General features: G+C 44.9%; 1 protein-coding gene across 5 annotated transcripts in view; it reads left to right on the forward strand.

The window, feature by feature from the left end:
* TSNARE1 (t-SNARE domain containing 1) overlaps positions 1 to 22,730 on the forward strand; it is a 442,991-nt gene that overhangs the window by 368,030 nt on the left and 52,231 nt on the right. For 3 of the 5 annotated variants that reach the window (XM_028736058.2, XM_077932694.1, XM_028736055.2), the window contains 2 exons: positions 11,428 to 11,542; positions 21,128 to 21,504. In XM_028736058.2, coding sequence (XP_028591891.2) covers positions 11,428 to 11,523 — 96 coding nt within the window. In that variant the 3' untranslated portion in view covers positions 11,524 to 11,542; positions 21,128 to 21,504. Of the gene's footprint in view, positions 1 to 11,427; positions 11,543 to 21,127; positions 21,505 to 22,730 lie in introns of those variants that run through there. The other 2 variants (XM_028736056.2, XM_028736057.2) reach the window with 2 other exon arrangements.

The following is a 22,730-nucleotide window of genomic DNA, read 5'->3' on the forward strand; positions in this document are numbered from 1 at the left end:
AGTTCTATCCCTATAATTTCTGGAATAAATCTTTGACCAGATAACACCTGCTCATCCGGTAGATTTCTTCTGGTCCACCAAATATTTCAGGGGAAGCTGAGGAACCAGGCATGAACAAGATCCCCTTTTCTGTTTCTCAGTGACTTGACTACTTCTCTATGTTAAGACACTTGCCTAGCCATCATGACTTACAGGTATTGGTTGCTAGTGGGTTTTGAATACAGTACTGAGACTTAAGGCCAGTTTTTACCTGTTTAGCTTCACCACACCTCTCCTCCTCTACTACATCAGTGATGAGGTGATTGGAAGATTTTGCTTCCATTTTCAGTCCTAATGACTCATTATGTCTGAACCTGGACAAACTGCAGTTACTGTTAGCTATAGAGGGACGTGGGTGGTGCTGTGGTCTAAACCACTGAGCCTTGTGTCCCAGCTCCTGCCAACCTAGCAGTTCGAAAGCATGCCAGTGCAAGTAGATAAATAGGTAGCACTGTGGTGGGAAGGTAAACAGTGTTTCCGTACACTCTGGTTTCCATCATGGTGTTCTCTCGCATCAGAAGCAGTTTAGTCCTGCTTGCCACATGACCCGGAAAGCTGTCTGCGGACAAATGCCGGCTCCCTCAGTCTGAAAGCAAGATAAGCACTTCAACCCCATAGTCGCCTTTGACTGGACTTAACCGTCCAGGGGTCCTTTACCTTTTTTACCTTTTACCTAAGGGCAGGAAAATAGGATCATTCCATCAAATTTATCTAGCAGAAGGAGCAATTCCCCTACCATTTATTGGGGTTCCCCATTAGCACAGCTTCTCTGTTTTCATTTTTTCGTAAGGTTTCTTTATGTCACTGCAGTTTTGAAGGGCAGATGTGTCAGAAGCCTGGCAGCCATTTTGTGCTCTTTTTGTGTCCTTTTCAATGCCCTAGACCTAGCATTGCCCCAGGACATTATGGGGAATAAATGGCAACTACCACAAAAATATAAACTAGAAACCACTGGGATATTTTTTTGCAGTGGGTTGGAATATTCAAAATGGAGTTTGTTTGTTTGTTTCTTTGTTTAGCAGGGAAGGTATCTCTGAGAAAAAGAAAAATCTCAGAAATTTTCTCAGCAAAAAGACTGTATTTGACTCCGCTCTGCCTCAGACAGTTACTTCCAGCCTTTCCACCAACATCAGCTCCCAAGGGAGCTTGCAACAAATGATTAGAAACACACTTTGTTCAAAACAGAACAGCATGCAATGAAACACCAGACAAATCAGGAATAAAATACATGAAAACAGAATGCCACCACGGGGAAAAAAGGTCTACGTTTGTCGCCGCCACATTCTTGTAAAGTAAAATTTGAGCTGCGTTGGGGGAGGGAGGTCTTTGCTGGGGTGAAATCTCTGTAGGGGTTTTTCTTGGCATGTAAATAACCTTATTTTAATTTAATGTGATTTAACATAGCTTTAGGGACGCGGGTGGCGCTGTGGGTAAAAGCCTCAGCGCCTAGGGCTTGCCGATCGAAAGGTTGGCGGTTCGAATCCCCGCGGCGGGGTGCGCTCCCGTTGCTCGGTCCCAGCGCCTGCCAACCTAGCAGTTCGAAAGCACCCCCGGGTGCAAGTAGATAAATAGGGACCGCTTACTAGCGGGAAGGTAAACGGCGTTTCCGTGTGCTGCGCTGGCTCGCCAGATGCAGCTTTGTCACGCTGGCCACGTGACCCGGAAGTGTCTTCGGACAGCGCTGGCCCCCGGCCTCTTGAGTGAGATGGGCGCACAACCCCAGAGTCTGTCAAGACTGGCCCATACGGGCAGGGGTACCTTTACCTTTACCTTTAACATAGCTTTATGAACCTCTAGAACCAACCCATCTGCATGGAGGGACCTTCCCATTTCCTTCTGCCCCTCTTTACATGGCTGAGCTCCACCACAGCCTGTCGGTGACCTTGACTGAAGCCCATGACGCTATGCATTTTTTACGGGTCTCCTGCCATTTTCGGCAAGTCGTCCCTTCTGCCAAGGAACAACTCTGTGCCCAAACGCCGCGGATTGCACTATATAACCTCTGTGTGCAATTGCCCCAAGAAATCTGGATTCGCTTTCTGTCTTTGGCACACGAGGGTGTGAAAAAGAGCCGTCCAATTATTCCATTTCGACACACTCGGCGTGACATTCTTGGATCCCAAACACTATATGAAGGATCCCCGCCTTTGAAAAGCCAGGAACGACGCCAGCTTTCATATGCAGAAGGCCTTCAGCCATCCACCAGCCTTGCCATGCCTTCCAATCAAGCCATCCATGATTCATTATTCTTAAATGACAGGAGCACATTCAAGCAAGCTGATCGCTGCTGACAGTGGGACTCCAATTAACCTGAATTACTATCTTGATTGTAGCCCAATTAATGTCAGCTGCCGAGTGTCAGAAGTGAAAGCCCAGCTAATAGAATTGTTTAATTAATTTGCAGCCAGCGAGGGGCGGGGGCCTGTGCTGGGAACGTCCCCTCGTCTCCACCTTTGCCGTTTGCTTTAGCACTGCTTCTGAAACAAAAACATTAACTTTCTATTGGGAAAGTCGGTAACATCTAACTTTTTTCTTCTCTTAAGAAGTGAAATAGAGTTTGAAAAGGACTTCTCTGGAAGAGTCCCAAGGGAAATACTTAAGCTTGCCTTGTGATTCTGCTACTTCCCCCTATCTTTTTGCCATCTCTAGGATAAAATGAGAGCCACAATCTGGATTCAGGTGTTTATCTGAGGACATGAAGGGTTAAACTGAGTTTGGAACACACACACAAATCATTTCCCTTTGGCTGCTCTTTAAATATTTTCTTTCTCTCATATTTTTTCCATTATAAAAATTAAAAATAAAACAAAGAAAGGAAATATCTGCTTCTTCTTTATAGGTAAAGTTGTCTGCCCTGCAAACATCCTTTTTTCCTCCCTCGGAAAATTGCAGAAAATGCCTCTCCCCAATTTTGTGTCCTGCACATGGACGTAGGAAATTGGAGGGTGGAGGGTTTGGGATACAGTGTTAAAAAGGGAGACCAAGACTCATCATGAAATGGCACAATCAGTTCTTGATGCCCATGCTATCACAAAGTAGGATCATTCTGGTTTTATAGTTGGAAAGAAACACATCAGTGATATTTACAACACAGCAACTTTCAGAAGAGGAGCTTGGAGAAAGACATGGCTCTTGGGCCACTGTTGTGGGGCTGGAAAGAGGGCAAGGAGGAGGAGAAGGGGAGGAAACGCTGCTATTTTGGCTGTGCAGAGTATAAATCATAATAGGTATTTGCCGGATATGGTTTTCCCAGTAGTGATGTATGGAAGTGAGAGCTGGACCATAAAGAAGGCTGATTGCCGAAGAATTGATGCTTTTGAATTCTGGTGCTGGAGGAGACTCTTGAGAGTCCCATAGACTGCAAGAAGATCAAACCTATCCATTCTGAAGGAAATCAGCTCTGAGTGCTCACTGGAAGGACAGTTCGTGAAGCTGAGGCTCCAAGACTTTGGCCACCTCATGAGAAGAGAAGACTCCCTGGAAAAGACCCTGATGTTGGGAAAGATGGAGGGCACAAGGAGAAGGGGACGACAGAGGACGAGATGGTTGGACAGTGTTCTTGAAGCTACCAGCATGAGTTTGACCAAACTGCGGGAGGCAGTGGAAGACAGGAGTGCCTGGGGTGCTCTGGTCCATGGCGTCATGAATAGTCAGACACGACTAAACGACTAAATACTGTATTTTTTGCTCTATAAGACTCACTTTTTCCCTTCTAAAAAGTAAGGGGAAATGTGTGTGCGTCTTATGGAGCGAATGCAGGCTGCACAGCTATCCCAGAAACCAGAACAGCAATAGGGATTGCTGCTTTCACTGCACAGTGATCCCTCTTGCTGTTCTGGCTTCTGAGTTTCAGAATATATATTTTTTCTTGTTTTCCTCCTCCAAAAACTAGGTGCGTCTTGTGGTCTGGTGCGTCTTATAGAGCGAAAAATACGGTAACAACAACAAGATTGAAACAACAATAGTTTCATTTTAATGTCTGGTAAACTCACGTTTTGTGACTGAAAGGTTAAAACAAAAAGAGGTTGTGAAGAGCTCCAAAAGGATCTCTCCAAACTGGTACAAGAAGGGGACGGAGAAACATGCTCGGTCGCCAAGTAAATAGAAATATGTATAACAGCATACAAACCAGGCAAACTTGCACTTGTTCAACGTTCATTTCAAACAGCCCTAAAACTACAGGACAAATTTGTTTAGCCTAATTTGATGCATGCCGGAGATAGCCGTGGATAGTGACTGTTTACCTGGATTAGACGTTGTTTAGCATCGCTCAGATCTCCTTTGCTTTGAGACCCATAGGGAGCCTGCAATCTTCTTTGCCCAGCTATAGAGAAAAACAGCAAGACTGGGCTGGGCAGAGAAGCTTGTGCTTTAGGAGGATAAATGGTGCCTAGGATTTACATTCATTTCACCATGAATGAAGCATTGGAGCCAATTCACTGAGATATTGATGCCAGCTCAAGTATTGCCGTCAGGTTCTGCTCATGGGCATCTATCTGGCTGGCTGCTGTCTTCTCTTACAGCAGATGTTTTTGGACACCAGCTCCCATTAGTCCCAAGCAGTACAGCCACCAGTCAGGGATGATGGGTGTTGAATCCAGCAACATCTGAAAGGTACCAGGTTCTTCATTCCTGCCTTATAGGTTCCCCTTTTTTAAAAAAGAACAGAATGGGTTGTTTCACATGTGTCTCTCCATTTTGGAAAAGGGTGCAGAATCCATCGATCCCATTTATAAGAACGTTCTGAACCGTCGTTGTTCAGAGGGCTTCAATTGCATGCTATCTTATGTATTGAGTTGCTACTGCCCAGACCCACTGGATCCATAAAAACTATCCACAAATCTGTGTCTTGCTTAAGGCCGTTTGTACACAAAAGCAAATAATTCAGTTTTGCTTTGGGAACAGAAAAGTGGTTGTTTGTGCCATCCCTAATTGTAAATTGATTGGATCATTCAGCTTTGGACCCAAGTGGCTATGATCTCATATTCTTTTTTCTTTTTTTAAGAAATATATTTTTATTAAAGATTTCTTGGTTTACAAAAGTACAGTGGTACCTCAGGTTAAGAACTTAATTCGTTCCAGAGGTCCGTTCTTAACCTGAAACTGTTCTTAACCTGATGCACCACTTTAGCTAATGGGGCCTCCCGCTGCTGCCACGCCACCGAAGCATGATTTCTGTTCTCATCCTGAAGCAAAGTTCTTAACCCGAGGTACTATTTCTGGGTTAGCGGAGTCTGTAACCTGAAGCGTATGTAACCTGAAGTGTCTGTAACCCGAGGTACCACTGTACCACCTCTGATTTATTACTCAGTCCCATCTGGAAAGTAAAACTTAGGCTTTAGTTAGTTTGGGGAGCCAGAATCACAGTGCAGATGTCCCACTGCTCCTGCCTCCCACCCCTCAAACACAACAACTTGTTTCTACAGATTATAAAACTGGCCACAGAGCCAGGATTTTGGTGTCCTGCTCAGAGGCTTAGCAGAGGCGACACCTTCCCTATCTCTCTCTCTTCTAGCAGTCCTGACAGCTACTTATATATAAATCTGGATTCCACGTGAGAAATCTTATGTTATGTATCACATGCATTCCGTCGGGTTGTCATATCCCTTGTACTTAAACTTGAAAAAGAAAAAGATCATCATTTAGCGCTGGCTTCTTTATGTCATTAGAACTTCTCTTTAGCTGTAATCCGCTTATTTTGGTAATCACTTTGGGTTGGTCTGTCCTCAATTTCTTTCCCCCCTTCACGTAAGTGGATAAGCGAAGTGTCTTGTTCAGATGAAGGAGGAAAAGTTTTCCTCTTCAAGTAGTTTACTTGAAGTTAATTGCCTGTATCCTGAGATCACCCCGAGGCCTAGATAATCTAGGAAGTTAAATGGTAGGAACAATCTGGAAAGTCTTGCATTTCACAACCAACCATTAGCTTCTTGGGGGCATTAATGTGTCCATGTTGCTTGGCACTGGAGTGGGGGGTTCAGATGGCTTAGCAGTGGTTCTCAACCTGTGGGTCCTCAGATGTTGTTGGACTACAACTCCCATCATCCCTGAGCTCTGGCCTCGCTAGCTAGGGGTGATGGGAGTTGTAGTTCAACAACATCTGGGGACCCACAGGTTGAGAAAGGCTGGCTTAGGGTGTGTCTCAAAGGGTTAATTTTGATATTGATCCGGCTGACAGCTAGCTCTGATTAGCTGGAAGTTTGAGTTTGGGAGTTGGGAGTTAGTTGTCAGACATTTGACAGCTGGAGGAATTGGTAGGAAAATGTAATGGTTCTAGGGGTTGCTCGTGCGTAAGCCGGTGCCCACACCTGACTGGGTTGCCTAAGTGAACCTTTTCTGTCCGGACAGCCACTCACCCATGGCTGTCTCAGTCACTGGCAGAATCCATCAGTGGGCGTTTCTTAAACTTCTTCCAACAAAGAAGTTCTTTCACGCCCAGTCTCCTCCTACTCTCCCTGCGCGGAAGCCTTTTGCGCAAGGAGGGCGTAGGCAGCGGAGGACCCTTCCTCCCCCCGCTGGTCCCCGGCAAGGAGTCATGTGACCGCCTCTCTGATTCCCCCATCTGCCCCCCTTCTCCACTGGAGCTAAGCTGATTCCCTTCCCGAGAAGATGGGCTGCCTCTCCCAATCCTGGGACGCTCTCTGGGATCCCTCTGGAGCTTGCTCTCTCCCTCCGGCACTGATGGCAGTTCCCTGACAGAAAATTGGTTTTGAAGGAGTTTGTCTCCTGACCTAAGAAATACAAACTTCTCTGTATTATTGCTGCTTGTATTATTTACTGGGTTCTTGCTCAGTTTGTTATCTGCAAAATATCATCGGTTTAGGGTTAGGCAGCATCTGCTGAATTCAGATCACTCTGCTATGAGGTAGAAACTCTGTAAAACCTGTTATCTGTGAGGCAGTCTAACTATGCAGCTTGACCACAAAACTGGTAAGAACCAGTTAAGGAAAAACCTAACAGCCAAATGTGAGGGTGACAAACAACTCCAGATAAGGTACAAGGAGGGCTCTGCATGAACAGTAGAAAAATTGGGTTGAGTAAGTGTTTTTGAGGACTCTGGTTGGATGAGAGATGGTGAGGCGCTAGCTGTTGTTGTTGTTTAGTTGTTTAGTCGTGTCTGACTCTTTGTGACCCCATGGACCAGAGCAAGCCAGGCACTCCTGTCTTCCACTGCCTCCTGCAGTTTGGTCAAACTCATGCTGGTAGCTTGGAGAACACTGTCCAACCATCTCTTTTTTAATAAAAGTTTTTATTAATTTTCAATACAATATACATATAATACCATATCAAAGGTTTATCACAAATTATATATTATGGAGTTCCTTCAGCTTATCTGCCAATCATCCGTAATTAAATTTTAGTTACGCATTTCCTAAATTTAATACTGCCTTTTTATATGCCTTCCTAATCTTATTTTCTTTTTTACAATACTCCTCAACCTTTCACAGAGCTTCTTGAAATCCCACGAACGTTGTTTGTTCATCACATATATTTTTCAGATATTCTACAAATTTTCCCCACTCCTCGATGAACTTATGGTCTCGTTGATATCTAATGTTCCCAGTTAATTTGTCCAATTCTGCATAGTCCATCATTTTCATTCTCCATTCTTCCAGGGTCGGTAGTTCCTCCTGTTTCCATCTTTGGGCCATTAATATTCTCGCCGCTGTAACTGCATATTGGAAAAGTTTACAGTCCTTTCTATTTATTTCATTTCCTACTATTCCTAACAGAAGAGCTTCTGGTTTCTTTACAAATGTATATTTCAACATCTTTTTCAGTTCATTATATATCATCTCCCAGAAGCCCTTCACCTTCTTACATTCCCACCACATATGGTAAAATGTACCTTCTTTTTCTTTACATTTCCAACACTTATTACAGGTTTTATACATTTTCGCTAGTTTGACCGGTGTAATATACCATCTATATATCATTTTCATAACATTTTCCTTTAACGCAGTACATGCTGTAAATTTTATATTTTCCTTCCATACTTTTACCCAATCATCTAGTTGTATATTATATCCAAAATCTCTACCCCAATGTATCATAACCGACTTGACTTCCTCGTCCTTTGTATGCCATTCCAACAACATTTTATACATTTTTGATAAAATTTTACAATCATTATTTATTATTTCTGTTTGAAATTTTGAATCTTTTTCAACATATCCATTTTCTCTAAGATCCTTTTTAAACATTTCATTTAACACTGTCCAACCATCTCGTCCTCTGTTGTCCCCTTCTCCTTATGCCCTCCATCTTTCCCAACATCAGGGTCTTTTCCAGGGAGTCTTCTCTTCTCATGAGGTGGCCAAAGTCTTGGAGCCTCAGCTTCAGGATCTGTCCTTCCAGTGAGCAGTCAGGGCTGATTTCCTTCAGAATGGATAGGTTGGATCTTCTTGCAGTCCATGGGACTCTCAAGAGTCTCCTCCAGCACCAGAATTCAAAAGCATCAATTCTTCGGCGATCAGCCTTCTTTATGGTCCAGCTCTCACTTCCATACATCACTACTGGGGAAACCATAGCTTTAACTATATGAACCTTTGTCAGCAAGTTGATGTCTCTGCTTTTTCAGATGCTGTCTAGGTTTGTCACTGGGGCAGAAAGCATTGGCTGGAGGATGAAACAGCCAAGATATTATTTTACAATACCTCGGTAGAGCATGAGACTCTTCATCTCAGGATTGTGGGTTCAATCCCCTCACTGGGCAGAAAATTCCTGCATGGCAGGGGGTTGGACTAGATAACTCTCGTGGTCCCTTCCATCTCTACAGTTCTCTGACATGGCTATTGTGTGGCGTCCATTGAAAGTTGAATTGCAGGATTAAACCAATCTTTCTTCCAATCAGCAGCATACCTAGTTTTCTTTCCATGTTCAAGCTTAAATCATCTGCAAATATTTTAAATAAATAAAATAATTATCATTTCACATGTGCTGGAATATCCTTGATAGCTTAGGATGGGCAGGGAAGTGATTGTAGCACCATGGACTCACATTGCTATGAGCCTTGTGATTTAGGTTCTCATCCTTAAATCCCTTCTTGGTTGGGTCATGATCTCACGACCTATTGTGTCTCTTGGATTGTTGATGATAAAATAAGATAAGAACACAGGAAAGATTTATCTGAGCCATTGCCATGCAATGTGTGGGAAAAGGGAGGGGGGTCTAACTTGATAAAATTAATGAGTGGATGAAGATAACTCATCTAATTATCTGTATAGTGTAGTAACAATTTCATCCACTTTGTGATCCTTGAGTGGCCGGCATTGTTCATTAAACCGTATCTCATCTTAAGCTGGCTTTATTTGCCCCCAGTGATTAATTCACATGCTCAGGTCGGATTGGCCTACCCATGCCATGATGCCATGTTTGTCCTTACAAGATACCCAAATGGCTGGAATCACCCATGTGACAAAACCAGGAAGGAGACGGAGAAGTGATTAGCTTTGATAAGTGGTGCCACACAAGGAGACCCTGGATCTTCCTGAACATCCTGTTAAGGAACATGGCAACTCAGTCACAATTTAAATAACTCCTCTCCACCAGACCAAAAAAAAAAAAAAAAAAGTGGTTAATGATACAATTGGCCTTTGCAGGCTGCACTGTCAAAGCAGTGATGTTTCACAGCACATACATTTTAAGGAAGTTTTTGCCTTGAAGGTTGCCGGGTTCGGGCAATGCATTATAATTCGTACATCTTTTAAAAGGTCACTTTGCCCGGTTCTCTCTCAGTAGCATGGACTTCTTGCCCCCTTTACCAGAAATGCGTGGGAACTGCACGAACAACAGATTTGATCAAAGGAGAGCGGAAGTTCAGTTAGCATGCAAGATCGGGCAACAATAAACAAAGGAGAAATGGCTCGTTCTGAAGACTTTATTCCTTTCCCCTGCATTTACCAGAGAGCCAAAACCTACAAAGAGCAACACAGGGCACAGCTGTAGGTGAAAGTTGCTGTGGCTATTTATAGCATTTATTACAGCGATTGCACAAAGCTTTGCTGCTGCTTTTTGCTGGGATTGTAGGGAAGGTAGTAACTATTCCGGGGGGGGGGGGGGGGTGGAAGGCTGAGGTTGGGGGGGGAATGTGGTTACATGGGATTATTATTATTATTATTATTATTATTATTATTATTATTATGCCCCACCCATCTGGCTGGGTTTCCCCAGTCACTCTGGGTGGCTTACAGCACATTTAAAAAATGTAAAATATTAGACATTAAAACTTCCCCTATAAAAGGTTGCCTTCAGGTGCCTTCTAAAAGTCTGGTAATTGTTTATTTCCTTGACATCTGATGGGAGGGAGTTCCACAGGGCAGGCGCCACCACCAAGAAGGCCCTCTGCCTGGTTGCCTGTGACTTTGCTTCTCAAAGTGAGGCAACCTCCAGAAGGCTCTCGGAGCTGGACCTCAGTGTCCTGGCTGGACGATGTGGGTGGAGACGCTCCTGCAGGTATACTGGGCTGAGGTTGCTTAGGGCTTTCAAGGTCAGCACCAACACTTTGAATTGTGTTTGGAAACATACCGCCCTTTACCCATGGATCACGGGGCAGTTCGCAACAAAGAATCACAATGTAAAAAACACAAAATACGTAACAAAAACAAAGATAACCCAATAATACCCCCTTGCACAACACATTTTAAAAAGTCATTGTATGTCAATCAGCCCAAGGCCTGGTTAAAGAGGAACATTTTTGCCTGGCACCTAAAGGTACATAATGAAGACGCCAGGCAAATCTCCCTAGGGAGAGCATTCCACAAATGGGGTGCCACCACAGAAAAGGCTCGTTTTCCTGTTGCTACCCTCTGGACCTCTTGTGAAGTAGGCACACAATGAAGAGCTTCAGATGATGATCTCAGGTTCATTTGGAGAGGGGTGGTCCTTTGGGTATTGTGGTCCTGGTCCGTTTAAGGCTTTATAGGTCAAAACCAGCTTTTTGAATTGGGCCTGGAAACTTAATTGGAAGCCAGTGCAGTCATGCCAGGATTGGTGTAATAAGTTCAAAAAAAAATCTTGCCCCGGGGAGCAACCTGGCCACTGAATTCTGCAGTAGTTGAGGCAGCCCTACGCATAACGTGTTGCAGTAATTGAACCTAGAGGTTACCAGAACATAGACAGCAGCGGTTAGGCTGCCCCTGTCCAGATAAGGATGCAGCTGAGCCACTGGCCAAAGCTGGTGGAGATGTCCTATGCACGCAAATCAAGATGCATGGTTTCCAAGTACCTTGCCCATGATGCACCCTCTTTTCTCCATTTCTCTGAACCTGCCAATCAGCTCCCAGTTGCAGTTGACTCAGAAAGCATCACCCGATGCCCCATAGCGATCAGCCAGTCCTACCACTCGAGGATAATGTATTCATTCCGGTTTCTTTCCTTTATCTGTTTCAGCGACGAGCCAGGAGGGTCAAGTGCTGCGTCATATCCGCCGGCCTGGCAGTTCTTCTGGTCATCATCATAATCATCTCTGTTTCGGTCAAGAATTAAACCCTCCGGGTTTTCCCAGGTAGGCTCTTCTCATGGCATCTCAAAGGATGGATGTAAAAGCTAAGAAAACCAGATGGCTCAAAGGCGCTGTTGTAGGCAAGAGCAGCAACTTTATTTTTGGTTAGTGTGGAAGCAACTTGGGTAGGTCAAAAGCACTCTTAGAAGGTAAAATGAAATTTATTGCAGCTGTGCTGTCCGGCTTTATTCGCCAAAGTGGGTAGAATTTTTGGTATTTCTGACATTTCCAGCCAATTCCCATACTGCCTTCAGCAGCCAGTTGGCTGGGGTTGATGGGAGTTGTAATCCAAGAAATCTGGAGGGCACCAAGTTGGTGAAGGCTGCCTCATACTACATCCAGATCCCAGGATATATTACGTGAAATACATTTAAGCACAGTTAGCATTGAAAGGTCGTTCAACACCCCCAGTGTATCACAATATCTCTCTAGTTGCTCTTCTCCTTTTGATTGTAGAGCAGCGGTGGGTCACCTGTGGCTTTCCCAAAGTTCTTGGACTACAAATCCCATCAGATCTGGCCATTAGCCATCCTGGCTGGAGATAAAGGGAGTTGGGAGTCCAGTGGCATTTGGAGGGCACCAGGTTAGCTACCCCTGCTGCAGAGGAAGGACCAGTACACCTGGGCATCTGCTCAATTAAATTTGTTGTAAGATCATAGGTGTGTGTCTGGTAGGCAGTATTTAACTTAGTACTGTATAGTAAAAGGCTATAGTCAATCCTACCAAAATGGCCCTCCTGTTTAAAGCAGTTTTAGCCCAAGGGTCAGTGGTTGTGTACCTGCCTTTTGTTGAAGGCGCATCTAGAGGCCACACAATCAAGAGTCTAAAGCAGGGATTCTCAATGTGGTGCCTACCAGGACCTCCAATTGCAAAAGGTTTTGGTCAATATTCCTTCAAAAATTCGCAATGCATGACCGGCTGTTTCCTCTTCTTGCTCAGTTCCTCTTTGCATAGGCACAGCCTTCCCCACATTAAACACATGTTCTGTTAACCATGTCCACCTTCCATTAGGTGTCAGCGTTGGTCACCCGTCCATCTCTTCTGAACACAGGAAAGGTACAAAGAACCTTTCTCTGTGGGAGACCACAGCAGAGACTAATGGAGACATCATGTTCCCTGTGATGTGTGGTGTGGGTTGGATAAGGTCACACCATTTTGTGTTCCTGTTTCTTGCTCTGTGTTTTTTTTAAAGATGTGGCAGCCTTTACACCAGGTCCCCATGGAAGCCATTTTGTGTTATGGCATAAACCCATGACAGCCATTTTGTGACTGGTGCCCACAACAGTTTCTCAAAGTGCCAGATATGCCCAGAGGCTCAAAATGTGTGGTGCCCCCTGTTCTACGTGAACATTCTGACTCTTACAGTGGGCAGGCAGCCTTCCATATATGTAGTTATCAGTCTGACCTTATATGTATGGGTTCTGCCAGGTTCTGACTCTTACTGGAGCAACATCCATGATTCTTGGGAGCTGTCCTTGGTCCTGAACCCTCTGGTGCTGATGACCAGCTATTGCTGCCTTTAAATTGCTCACTGTTGTTGTCTAGTGTTTGCTTTTGGCTCCTTGTTGCTACTGACTGCCTCAAAAAGTCACCTGGGTCAGTGTCCCATGGCTTTGCCCAGCATTTCTGCCAGCCCTCACCCACCCTGGCATGGGGTCCAGACTCCTCCATCCATACCAATGTGCACAGAATCAAAATGGAACTTATTGTCTGCAATGTCAAGGTGAAGTAAGTTCCCACAGAGTTTTCCTCTCCTTAGAAATAATTTCTCTGAAATACAGCTGAGCCAGCTGTCATCCTCCCAAGTTTCTAAAGCAGAAAATGCACCACTGATTCTTCGGCTCAGTGAGCACAGAGGAGCCAGCTGTGTCTCGTACTGAGAGACCCTTGCTGCTCCTTTGCAAAGCCCTTTCTATAAGTATGTCATTTCCTTCCCTGGAGCAGCTTTGAAGAGCAAGAAGAGAGATTTGGAGAAACTCCTAGAGATGTTTGATCCATCTCCCTTATCCTCAGAGTAGAGAACTAACCAAGGATTTGAGAGTTGAATTTTCAGTGTATACTGATGACTACTATACTTCTCTCAATTTGGAGGGGCAGCCATAATCAACCTAACGCCGGTGTATTTATTTCTTTTGGCCCACTTTGAATCCTACTTCAGGATATTTTCAGTACCAGCTTGAGCACCTTGAGGTGTCCAGGTTAAATAATTGCAGGGGCAAGTTGGAATATGTGGGATGAGCCTTGTCCCACTGATGAAACTGTGTGTGCAAGGCAGACACTCTGACCTGAATATGTTTGATATTAGTCTGAAAGGGAAACCATAGGGTTTCCAAGATGGGAACAAGAGCCATTTTCAGACTGGCACTGGGGATTTTCCCACAGTATTCACACCCACACTGGGGGAGTGGGGTTCTCATTTGGACCTTCAAAACCGATGCTTGAAGAGGCCTCGGGGATGCTTGAGAAGGTTGTTCACCTTCTCAAGTAGTGTGATATGGATAGAGTCTCAGGGACATGGAGGACTGCATTAATCTCCCTGGCCTGAGGTTTACCATCCCTGGATTAGATGATCCAGTCATCCGACCAACATAAGGCAGATTGGCTCATATAATGCAATATGGTGATTTCTGTACTTGGAAGAAATACTTCCAAAGAATGCATAAAGGTGCTTGTGACTGGTGGGATTTGCAATGCTTTCTACATTGAATTCCCTAGTTGAAAAGGTTCCGTCTTTAGGGCAAGTCTTTGCTCTCCAGACCTGCTTTTAATGCTGCCTCCTGTATGCTTCCTATGGAAAGATGGTGCATTCGCTTATTGCATCGGGGTGCATGTTTCTGGCACCTCCCCTCCAGCCTTTCCAGTGAACTACTGGGAAAAGGTTGTTGCAGCCACAGCAGTTCCCATCTATGAGGAAATGTTGAGTGAAGCAATAACTCAGCCTAACGAACGCTGTAAATAAGGGCAAAACACGGCCAGCTCTCTTCCATGGAATTGCTCTTTCTTCCCAAATTGATGCCATGGGGCCAGTTTTGCTTATTGGCTCTCTGTTTTTACCACCGCGTCATACGTCGGCTAGTGGTTGAGAGAGCAGGCCAGATTGCAGGACTATTTTCCCCTCCAGAGCCTCTGGGACATCATCCTATTTACCAGCTGCCAGTCATTGGGCAAAAGCAACCCACTGGCATGGCCACATTGCTCAGCTGCCTATGGAATCCCGTCCTCTCTAGTCCTCCATGGACCTATGATCCTTTTCCCCTCCCCCAATACAATTTCCCCAAATCTCAAATTGTGTCCATTTCTTTTTAATCTTCTCTATTTCTCAATCAATCTCTTTCCAAACAGTTGCACAGCCACTGCAAAAATTAGTCTCTGGGATTCTCTAAAGTCCCTGTGTTAAGTTTGAGGTCACTCTCATTGTGAGCCCTTTGAAATGCAAAATTTCCAATGAGAACTGCATTTAGGGGATGCAAAATTGGTCCCATTTGTCTCCCCTTATTTGTTCATTTGCATATACAGTGGTACCTCGGGTTAAGTACTTAATTCGTTCCGGAGGTCCGTTCTTAACCTGAAACTGTTCTTAACCTGAAGCACCACTTTAGCTAATGGGGCCTCCTGCTGCTGCCACGCCACGGCTGTGCGATTTCTGTTCTCATCCTGAAGCAAAGTTCTTAACCCGAGGTACTATTTCTGGGTTAGCAGAGTCTGTAACCTGAAGTGTCTGTAACCCGAGGTACCACTGTAGTCTTTTAAACTCCACTCGCCACTCTTTAAGAACTTTGCCTAAATCATGTTAAGGCAAAGGATTTTGAAAAGTAAGCATAGGGCTGCCATTTTTTATCAACTACTCATGCCTGTTGATCAAGGGAAGTAATAAAAATAAAGGGAACTACTCATGCCTGCATCTAGATCAAGGGAAGTAATAGTGCCACTGTGAGGTCAGACCTCACCTGGAGTACTGTGTCCAGTTCTGGGCACCACAGTTCAAGAAGGACACTGACAAACTGGAACGTGTCGAGGGCAACCAAAATGGTCAAAGGCCTGGAAACGATGCCTTATGAGGAACGGCTAAGGGAGCTGGGCATGTTTAGCCTGGAGAAGAGGAGGTTAAGGGGTGATATGATAGCCATGTTCAAATATATAAAAGGATGTCATATAGAGGAGGGAGAAAGGTTGTTTTCTGCTGCTCCAGAGAAGCAGACACGGAGCAATGGATCCAAACTACAAGAAAGAAGATTCCACCTAAACATTAGGAAGAACTTCCTGACAGTAAGAGCTGTTGGACAGTGGAATTTGCTGCCAAGGAGTGTGGTGGAGTCTCCTTCTTTGGAGGTCTTTAAGCAGAGGCTTGGCAACCATATGTCAGGAGTGCTCTGATGGTGTTTCCTGCTTGGCAGGGGGTTGGACTCGATGGCCCTTGTGGTCTATTCCAACTCTATGATTCTATGATTCTGTTCTACCCTGAGGACAAACCACAGTACAAAATTCCTTGAGGAGGTGCTTCTTCCATGCTCCCCATTTGAATTCCCATCCAGATTTTGGACTTGCAAATTGCAGAGGAATCCCACCGCCGTCCGTACGGTGCTCCAGCGGCACTGGTGGCAAACCGCTATGTACAGGGCATGTGCGACGTCACGACGTACAGCACATGCATGTGACACCACACATGCGTTGTACATAGTGGTTTGCCGTTGGCGTCGCTCAAACGCCATATGGACAGTGGCAGGATCTTCTTCTCGTGGCTGCAGCCGTGAATGGAGGTCCTCCACCTGTGGCTGCGGTGGCACAATGGCTGCTTGCGCTGCCGCGCCAGGGCTGGGGCAACAGGGCTAGTACTCTGTGGGGTGCTTTCTTGTCACCCTCCCAAACATGGAACCCGGGGCGCCCCACCCCCCCACCTTGCGACGCCACTGGTTCACCCCATATCATGTACCTGCACAATCCCAATAATAATGGTTTTTCAAAGTTCTCATGCTTCCAAAATACTCATAAGTGCATGGTGACATTGCATAGTCTCCACACAGACACATAGTTAGTTGCACAGTGGTACCTCGGGTTACAGACACTTCAGGTTACAGACGCTTCAGGTTACAGACGCTTCAGGTTACAGACTCCTCTAACCCAGAAATAGTACCTCAGGTCATGAACTTTGCTTCAGGATGAGAAGAGAAATCGCATGGCGGCAGTGGGAGGCCCCATTAGCTAAGGTGGTACCTCAGGTTAAGAACAGTTTCAGCTCAAGAATGGATCTCTAGAAGACATTGAGTTCTTAACCCGAGGTACCACTGTATTTATTGATTGGGGGTTTTCTTTTCCCCTCAGACTTCCCTAAACGCAATACATAAATTCAAAGATTTCTGTGCTTAAAATGCTGCCGTTTTGTGTTTTTCCTCTAATAACTTTGGAGCTTGAGCAGGAGGAAACGCTCTGTCCGGTGGTACTGATGTAGAACAAAATGTCCGTGTTTTCATCTGAGGAATGTTGGAGGGTATGACATCATAATTAAAATTCAGTAGGGCTGGAGATTGGGATGCAGCCTTCAGACTGTCTCAGGCATCCTTGTGCCAGGAGGAGTGGGCCACAGAGAGCAACAGTAGAAGGGCAAAAGAGGACTCCAAAGCCCCACATCCTCCCAACTATAGAATTAAGCTCATTGTAGTGACAGGGTATCACCATCACCCTGATAATTTACCTGTCACCATCGCCACAGATGAAATATCCTCCTGAGATGCTCAGTTCACAGAGCGACACAGCGATGGATGTTGCAGCCATGTTCCCCTGAGAAATATCTGGCATCTGGAGACTCAGCGTGCAGAACAGACATGACCTCAGGGGGAGAAATAGCAGCATTTACCTTTTTCTATTCTTCCTCTCTCTCTTTTGCCTCGTTACAATATTAAAGATATTTCTCCGAATAACAAATAAGCACAATATCCACAACCTGCCCTTTGACTCCAGATGCGTTTCCGTTTGCAAGAGCGAAACGCTCCGAGGGAATTGCTGTGTTAGCTTTTACCTCTCCATTCCTAAATCCTGCTGGAGGGGTGGATTTTATTTTTTTCTAATACATACTCATAAAAGAGATAGCAAAAAAAAGCCAGTAAGTAATTACTTTCCCTCCTCTGTATATCTGCTGCACTTTTCATGTTTTATTGACATTTCAACGCATTTAATTGGCCTCTGTTTAATCCACTCACCTCTACTTTTCTGGATGACACAAGGAATATGTATTTTAAAATGTTGATTTAATTATCGGTTGTGAGTGATCAAGTTCCTCACAGTTTATTTCTCTCTCCCCACCTGTGCAAGGTTTTCAATACAGTGGTACCTCTGGTTGTGAACAGGATCCGTTGCGGAGGCCCATTCGCAACATGAAAAGCCTGCAACCTGAAACACCGTATCTGCGCAGGTGTGCGGTGCGATTTGGCACTTGTGTGCATGCGCAAAGTGCAATTTAGCGCATCTGTGCATGCACGAGCAGCGAAACCCGGAAGTAACCCTTTCTGGTACTTCTGGGTCGCCGCGGGACGCAACCTGAAAAAATGTAACATGAAGCAAATGTAACATGAGGTATGACTGTATCTAGGGCCCTCCATAACAACGGCCCATTCCATTCATGGAAAACTGCCATATAGTAAGTCAGACCATGGTCCATTTTGCTTTGTGTAGACTACTATTTCTGCACCATGGGTTTGGAAATCCTGTGATCACAGAATCATAGAATCAGAGAACTGGAAGAGACTCATAAGGGTAATCCAATGCAAGAGTCACAGCTAAAGAATCCCCATCAGGTAGCCACCCAACCACTCTTTAAAAACTTCCAATGAAGGTCCATCACCTTCCATGGGAGTCCATCCCACTGTCTAACATCTCCTACTGTGAGAAAGTTATTCCCAATGTTTAGTCAGAATCTCTTTTCTTGCAATTTGAATCTCATGCTTTGGGTTCTACCCTCTGGAGCAGCAGGAAGCAATCTTCCTCCATCTTCCACATGACAGTCCTTCAGATATTTGAAGATGGCTTCAAAGGGACGCGGGTGGCTCTGTGGATTAAACCACAGAGCCTAGGACTTGCTGATCAGAAGGTCGGCAGTTCAAATCCCCACGACGGGGAGAGCTCCCGTTGCTCGGTCCCTGCTCCTGCCAACCTAGCAGTTTGAAAGCACGTCAAAGTGCAAGTAGATAAATAGGTACCGCTCTGGCGGGAAGGTAAACGGTGTTTCCATGTGCTGCTCTGGTTCGCCAGAAGCGACTTAGTCATGCTGGCCACATGACCCAGAAGCTGTACACCGGCTCCCTCGGCCAGTAAAGCGAGATGAGCGCCACAACCTCAGAGTCGGCCACAAATGGACCTAATGATCAGGGGTCCCTTTACCTTTACCTTTATTATGTCAGCTTTCGATCTTCTTCTGCAGGCTGAATGTCTGGTCCCCCAGATACTCCCAACTCCTATCATCTCTAACCACTGGTCATGCTGATGGACTCCCAACTCCTATCATCTCTAACCACTGGTCATGCTGACTAGTGTTGATGGATGCTGAAGCCCAGCATCAACTAGGGGCCCCCACGTGTTCCCCATCAGAGGTCCCTTTTAGCCAAGATGTCAGGAATTGTACGTGGGATGTGTAAAGCATATCCTCTAATGGCCTCTCGTCAAATTATATGTGTGCGTAAATTTGTAGGCTGCTGTAGGCTGCTGTGCCTTTGAGATGATGAAGGAGAAACTCTTCCTTTCATGATTGCTTTCATAAGGTTGAATGACTAGGAACTGACAGACCAAGCCTAGGGCTTGTGTGCGTGTCTCTCTCTGTGTGTGTTTCTGGGATTCTCTTGAATGTCTGCCAGTTGGTTTGACAAGAACCCTTCAAATAAGCAGATGCACCACTCCATATAAAATGCACTGTTTCTAAATGATTGCCACAGAGCAATTATCTTTTGCGATAGTGTGCAAGTCTCCTTTGTGAGCGTGTTGCATGCGCTTACCCCCTTTGCGTGATACATACATTTAATGCACTGGGGCTTTTCAATGTTTTTGCACTGCAGGAAATGAAGAGCAGTTTGGCATAAGTGAGCCGTGATCAGTTTAGCAATGACGGGGTGTGTTTTCATTGACTTTTTAAGAACCTGAGGGATCCCTCGCTCACGTTAAATTTATTGCAACGGCAGCCTGCAAAGACATTCCCTTTACCCCTGATCCAAATGAAATCTCCACGTGAGCAGAGATGTTGCAGAAATTTGGCAGGTTTGCTCCCAGACAGAGATAATTGTGTTTCCGCTGGTGCAGACAACGATCCTGTACCTACTTTCTGCCTAACTCTGTCCAATTTATTTGCTCCTGGGAAAGGCATTATTGGCAGCTGGGAGTATAAACACCTGTTAAAATTAGCCAGGGGTTGAATATATGCACGGAAGAACATTCAGTTGTGTGATTTCCCCCCACCCACCCTGCATTGTGCAGTGGTACAGCTCAGACACCTGCTGTCTGCGAGAACTTAAGTATGCAAGAAGCACTTTGCTGGATTGCACCAGAGGCCTGTCTAGTCCAGCATCCTGTTTCCACAGTAGTCAACCACATGCCCCAATGGGAAGCCTGCAAGCATAGAATTGGGACCCTAAGGACCATCTAGTCCAGGCTTCCTCAACCTCGGGCCTCCAGATGTTTTTGGCCTACAACTCCCATGATTCCTAGCTAGCAGGACCAGTGGTCAGGGATGCTGGGAATTGTAGTCTCAAAACATCTGGAGGGCCGAGTTTGAGGAAGCCTCATCTAGTCCAAAATTGGCCCTTCAGATGTTTTGGGACTACAATTCCCATCATCCCTGAACACTGGTCCTGTTAGCTAGGGATGATGGGAGTTGTAGTCTCAAAACATCTGGAGGGCCGAGGTTGAGGAAGCCTCATCTAGTCCAACTCTCTGCAAGTGCAGGAATATGCAGCTGTCCCATAGGAGAATCAAATCTGCAACCTTGGCTTTATCAGACCACGTTCTAACCAACTGGCACTCAAATGGATGGTCTTTCTGCTCCTGGAGGTACTACACAGCCATCTTGACAAGTAGCCGTGGCTAGTCTTATCCTTCATGAATTTGTGAAACTTCAAACCTAGCCGAAAGAGCTTAGTTTTATTACGTGTTCCCACAATCTCCCAAAGGAGAGTCCACAAACTACTTTTTAAAAAAAGAACCTTAATGTTTCATTCCTCATTGCAGTTCCAAGCCTTGCTAAATAACTTAACAGCCTGCGTATTTTTGCTTTTGCCACTCCTTGACATCCAGCTAGCCCAATGAGTGGATCCTGATCCGACACTCTCTAAAGCCTTTATCCTGTCAAAGTCCCGCTGCGAAGGCCAGCCGCCACTTTGGGTATTAGCATATGCCCGTCAGTCGTGTCTCTAAATCGGTGGGAGTTTTCTTATCAGCAAATAGCCCCTCCAGCTTTGGGCACAAGGGAAGGGCACCAAGTTAATGAAGTCAGCTTTAAGACAGCGTTGATATTCTGTTAGCTTACTGAGGGTTGTATTCGTACTAGCATTTTGATTCTAACTTCTTCTCCTTTTTTTCTTCTTTTTTTCTTTTCGCATTTTACTCTTTAAGCCCACAGGCATGCCAGCTTGGAACGTACAAAATATATCACTCTGTATCCACAGATAATGTCCATTCTGCAGCAGGATCACCGCAAATCTATGCAGTCATTCAAGCAATGTTTCGCAGCTCGGTGTAGATGCAAAGTAATGCGGCTTGTACTTGAGAAGGGACTGGAGTCTTGAACGTCACCAATTTGGCGGGGGGCACTAAGGGGATTAATGTATATGCATCTGTGCATTTTAAAATATATATTATCTGTTTCTGAATTGCTATGTGCTCTCTCTGATTTCATCCATGCTTCCCTTTCCGTTCCACTCTGTATAAAGTGAAGCTCTGTATTACCCACTCACTATAATGGGAAAAATAAAAAATGCCTATGACTTTTCCCCTTTTGGCCAAAGCGTGTGAAATGTGCAGGCACAGAACGCCCCACCCCCAAATAGATCTAGCTCGCCAAATTGCAGACAAATTGGCTTTTTATGGGTGAACTAGAAGGGCTGTACTTTCCTCCATAATCCCTTATGAGGTGGGAGGTTTGGTGGGGTTTCTTTCTTTCTTTCTTTCTTTCTTTCTTTCTTTCTTTCTTTCTTTCTTTCTTTCTTTCTTTCTCTTTCTTACCTTAAAATAATTACAATATGGTTGAGTTTTGTATATTCTTGCTTGAACTTAAAAAAACTTTTATTTTGTGCCTGCATTTCCTTTCCAGTTATTGTTTGGGTCCTCATGTTGGATCTTACAACATGACACTGTCTAGAACAGGCATCCCCAAACTAAGCCTTCCAGATGTTTTGGGACTACAACTCTCATCACCCCCAGCTAACAGGACCAGTGGTCAGGGATGATGGGAATTGTAGTCCCAAAACATCTGGAGGGCCAAGTTTGGGGGTGCCTGGTATAAAATGTTGCCTGCTGAGTTCTGAAGAACTCTGGGGTTCAGGTTTATTTTTAAATCAGATCAACATATGATTTTTTAAAAATATAAATCTCAAATGAAGCTGTTTTCTCTCTCTCAGTCAGAGAGGGTATTTTGCATGGGCCCTTACTACACAGGGCCTTGAGACAAAAGACACGAAGGCACCTCCCTTCAAAATGGAGATTTGCAACTCAATACCTTCATCACATGATCTATGGTTACAACACCCACATGTTAGCTACCAGATAACAGCCATTAGTTAGTTAATTATCAACTCAGCAGGAGCTCAGAATACTCTCCTTGGCTTTAATATAGCCCCATGGAAAATCCCCATGTTAAACCTACAGCAATATACCTTGAGGCGTTTTTTGATTTCTGTGTCAATTAAACCAATTTTACTTAACAATGTAGCTACTGTAAGAATTCTGCAAATGAATGCAAATCGATCATAGAATCATACAGCTGTAGAGTTGAAAGGGATCCCGATAGTCATTTCGTCCGACCCCCTGCAATGCAGAATATTCCATTCTGCCACACCAGGCTTAACACAAGGTTTATTTTTAGGCTTAACTTTCCAGCCTTCTCTCTCCCAGGCTGTAGTTCTCAGCAATTTTTATAGCCAGCTGTAGAGGAGAGAGAAAAATTTTAAACTCACTTTCAGAGAAGGCTATTATTGAAGAGGTATTAAGTAAGTTCAGC

This window comes from Podarcis muralis, chromosome 8 (assembly GCF_964188315.1).
Source record: "Podarcis muralis chromosome 8, rPodMur119.hap1.1, whole genome shotgun sequence".
Classification (NCBI taxonomy): domain Eukaryota; kingdom Metazoa; phylum Chordata; class Lepidosauria; order Squamata; family Lacertidae; genus Podarcis; species Podarcis muralis.